At 43.7% G+C, this 3,854-nt stretch overlaps 1 protein-coding gene across 1 annotated transcript; it reads left to right on the top strand.

The window, feature by feature from the left end:
• The first annotated feature begins 1,894 nt into the window (after window positions 1–1,894).
• Window positions 1,895–3,854, top strand: LOC109485886 (heparan sulfate glucosamine 3-O-sulfotransferase 5-like). Its single transcript, XM_019789559.1, has one exon. The coding sequence runs from the start codon at window positions 1,944–1,946 to the stop codon at window positions 2,694–2,696; it is 753 nt and encodes a 250-aa protein (XP_019645118.1). The 5' UTR covers window positions 1,895–1,943; the 3' UTR covers window positions 2,697–3,854.

Here is a 3,854-nt window from a genome sequence, read left to right as displayed (position 1 = left end):
CTCGGGGTAAGCACTCTCTTTCTTTCCCCTCTGGAAGTGTTTACTTAGCAGCGACTACAAACTTGTACAGTTACAGCAACAAGAGAATCAGCAGAGGGAAGCTGGCATTGGGAGCAGCTGTCCTGGGACCAGGTTAGGTAGCTACATGAAACCATAACAGTAGTTCAGCCCAGAGACAGGTGCCCCTGGGGAAGATGGGCAGGCAGGCCACACGCAGTGCTGAGAGGGAAAGGTTACTGTGGTATATTGTATAGTTTAGCTGTCAGGAGGAATTACATTCAAGAAAAATTTCTGAAGTTCCAATTTTATTAGTCTGAAATTTAAAGTTCCTTTTGTTGAATCATGCAATTGAACGGGTTGTACCCAGCTGTGTATTAAGTACATGTAGATATAGCGTAACTCTAACTTGTAGGTATGATATACAATGTAGTGTAGTGTAACTCGACCATTTTGGCTGTTACTATTAGGGCCTGGTTGCATTTGCAATGGATGATATGTTGTGCTGTGCAATATGTTGTACAAATTGTTAGCTGTTACAGAAAATACTGCCTTGTTGGCTCCTGTCGCAGTTTGCTTCAAAATTAGATATCATCAAAACAATGAGACATGTTTATGAATGCCAGGGTCTGCACACAGCTGACTCTTATGGGTTACAACAGTGTTACTACGTACCAAAAGTGCAAGTTTGTATTGCATGTTTACAGAACAGACATGACTGGGGACCCTGAATCCCAGCAGTGATACAAATCTTTTACTTGAACAGTCACCTGGCCTCCCTAATGACTCCATACATACAAAAGAACCCACCTGTCCTGGGAGCTAATGTGCCCAATTAGTGCTGATTTGCCTTGACTTGCTTTGGGCTATTGCCATTGGTAGGGTATGGTGATTATCAGGGGAGAACCATTTCATGGTGTGATATTGAAAGTGGTTCTTAAAACATGAAAGTGCTCTGTAAACATCTGTTCTCTCCAATTTTTATAGTCCAATGTTTGTATATTTCATGTTGAGATGGAACAATTTTGTTTGAATAGCTATATATAGGTATAGATTGTTCTAGACCAGCAAATCATGCAGGGAGGATCAAGGTTACTGGTAAAACCTATAGCACATGGGGTTTGATGCACACATGTACAGTGTGGAAACTGACACACACATTTAGATTCACACTTGAAGCAGGGAGGAAACGTGTGGCCACAAAGCTGACATTTCTCACATAACCATTTGTCTTGGAGCAGACCGCTTGGTCAATCAGTACTGGAGAACGCTCCAGGCCAAGTAGAAAGAAAGCAGAGACACAACCGTGCCAACTTGTGTATGGTACTTTGGCAGTGACCCCAGTAGGTGGGAACAGGAGAGGGGCACCTATGGAGGTAAATGGATCCCAGATCTGCCTCTGATGAGTGGAAACATTAGCAGTGAGGCTGGACCACCCTGGCTGTCCAACAACTCAACACCTGCTCAAAGTTGTATGGAAAATAAGCACATCATGGTATGTTTGGTAACGTCTTACACTGAACCTCTTTTTTCCTTACTTTTCTGCAGGTCTGTGCTGTTCTAGTGGATGTCTGATGGGTTGACACGTATGCCACCCTCGCGGATGCTTCCGTCTAGAGTCCTTGGCATTCCGTGCCCCTCTGTGCCACTGCTACCTTTGGACGAGTCTTCCACGTTGGAGTCTAAATCTGAAACGTGCAATGTCATGAGCGTGAAAAAGAAGGCGTTCTTCCTCACCATCCTGGGAAGCACCTTCCTGATAGTTCTTCTCGGCTACATGGGGCACATCGGCGCCAGCATGTGCTTCACCGCGGAGTCCCGCCACACCAACTCCCAGCCCCACATCGTCAGTGTCCACGACACGGGCAGTAGGATGCACGACGGCACATGGCAGAAGTGGTGACGGTTCTGTCATCATAAACTCTGATGGTTGGAGTGAAGACGGCATGTTGCATCTGAAAAAGACCAAAAAGCGCCTTCCCAAGGCAATTATCGTCGGCGTTCGCAAGGCAGGGACTCGAGCTCTCCTCGAAATGCTCAACCTTCACCCCAAAATCGCCAAAGCTTCCTCAGAAGTCCACTTCTTCGACATCGCAGAGAATTACGAGAAGGGACTGGACTGGTATCGGCACCAGATGCCGTACTCCTACGCAGACCAAATCACCATCGAGAAAAGCCCGGCTTACTTCATTACAGAAGAGACCCCGCAGAGAATATACCAGATGAACAACACCATGAAACTCCTGCTGATAGTGCGAGATCCGACAGAGAGGGCCATCTCTGACTATACCCAGATCTACTCCCACAAGCAGGAGAAGAACAAGAACTACGACAGGTTTGAAGATCTGGCTCTGGACCCTGAGACCAAGGAGGTTAACACCCACTACAAGGCAATAAGGACTAGTGTGTACCACAGGCACATGTCTCAGTGGTTGAAATACTTCCCACTAGAACAGATCTGTGTGGTAGATGGAGACAAGCTGGTGAAAGACCCATTGCCAGAGTTGCAGCGGGTAGAAACATTTCTAGGCTTAGAGAGATACCTTTCCAACAAAAACTTGTACTATAACGCCTCTCGAGGCTTCTATTGTTTGCGGAATGACACAATGAACAAGTGTTTGAGCGACAGCAAGGGAAGACAGCACCCTGATGTGGACCCTAAGGTCATCGCCAAACTGCACCATTACTCCGCAACATAACAAAATGTTTTACCAAATGGTCCAAAGGGAGTTTGACTGGCCTTAGTTGCACCCAAAGGTATTACACCAAAAGGTATTGGGTATACATAGCAAATTGTCTGTTGTCACAATACTTAGCACTCTTACCATCCTGACCTCATTTATGACAATGGCCTATCCAGTATCACAGGATTTGATTCCATCCTTGATTGGCAGAAATGGGACGTATGTCAACAGAAGACAAGGAAAACAAACGTGCAGGGAATCCATATTACCACTGTACAACAAACATGTTTGTTTGAAACAGTCATTGTTGTTTACTTTTACATGTGGTTTGGTTTAGTTCATCCATGGAAAAAGGTATAGGGTGCTCGATTTCTGCCAATCTGGTGACACACGTGGGTTTTATCTCATTGAACTGGATCGGCTGCTTATTTATGTCCAGCAGATTTAAGCCTCTGCTCCTGATTGGTTGAAGAGGTGATGACCAAATATATCCAGCTTCAATGGGAAGGACTCTCCTGTCATGTTTACTGGTTGGCCAATAGTTAAATATTTGTTAATTAACTTATTTCAATCTCCACTTGACTGTTCAGTTAAAAATGTGCCACAATAACATTGTTCATGGTTTAAGTTGCACACATACAGTGTGATGCATTGTATATGATATGTCAAAGTTGACGGCCCCTTGCAATACGTAAAAAATGGCCAGAGGCCTTAACTTGACATCTTTCTCCAAGTGCACCTGATTTGTACTATGAACTAGCTTATTGTAAAGATGTATGATTGTAAACTATTCGGGTCATATTTTCAATGACAAAAGCTGTTTCATTTCAACATTCTCATTAACACAGTATACAAACGGAACAGTACTACTTTTTCACTTACCTCATATGCAAGGAAGGCGAAATTCCTTTCTATTACCGGTACTTTTCAGTTGTCTCTATGTTAAATTATTCCATCAAAGCAGAAAACAAACAGAAAGTCATAACCTTACATTGAACCTAACAAAGTTAATTCAGTCTGATTTAAAACAGTATCCCATTTGACCGTTGTCTGGTCACTTTTTTTTCCTCTGGTTCTTCAGATGTCAGCGATAGAACAAACAGTGTGTTTACAAACGTCCAATTCTAACACCTCACAAATTGCAGTGTAAAAATTATTAGAATTGGGCCAAAG

This window comes from Branchiostoma belcheri, unplaced genomic scaffold, assembly GCF_001625305.1.
Source record: "Branchiostoma belcheri isolate BF01 breed outbred unplaced genomic scaffold, Haploidv18h27 scaffold79, whole genome shotgun sequence".
Lineage (NCBI taxonomy): Eukaryota > Metazoa > Chordata > Leptocardii > Amphioxiformes > Branchiostomatidae > Branchiostoma > Branchiostoma belcheri.
Note: the sequence above shows the minus strand (reverse complement) of the source record. Positions and strands in the feature narration are given on the sequence as shown.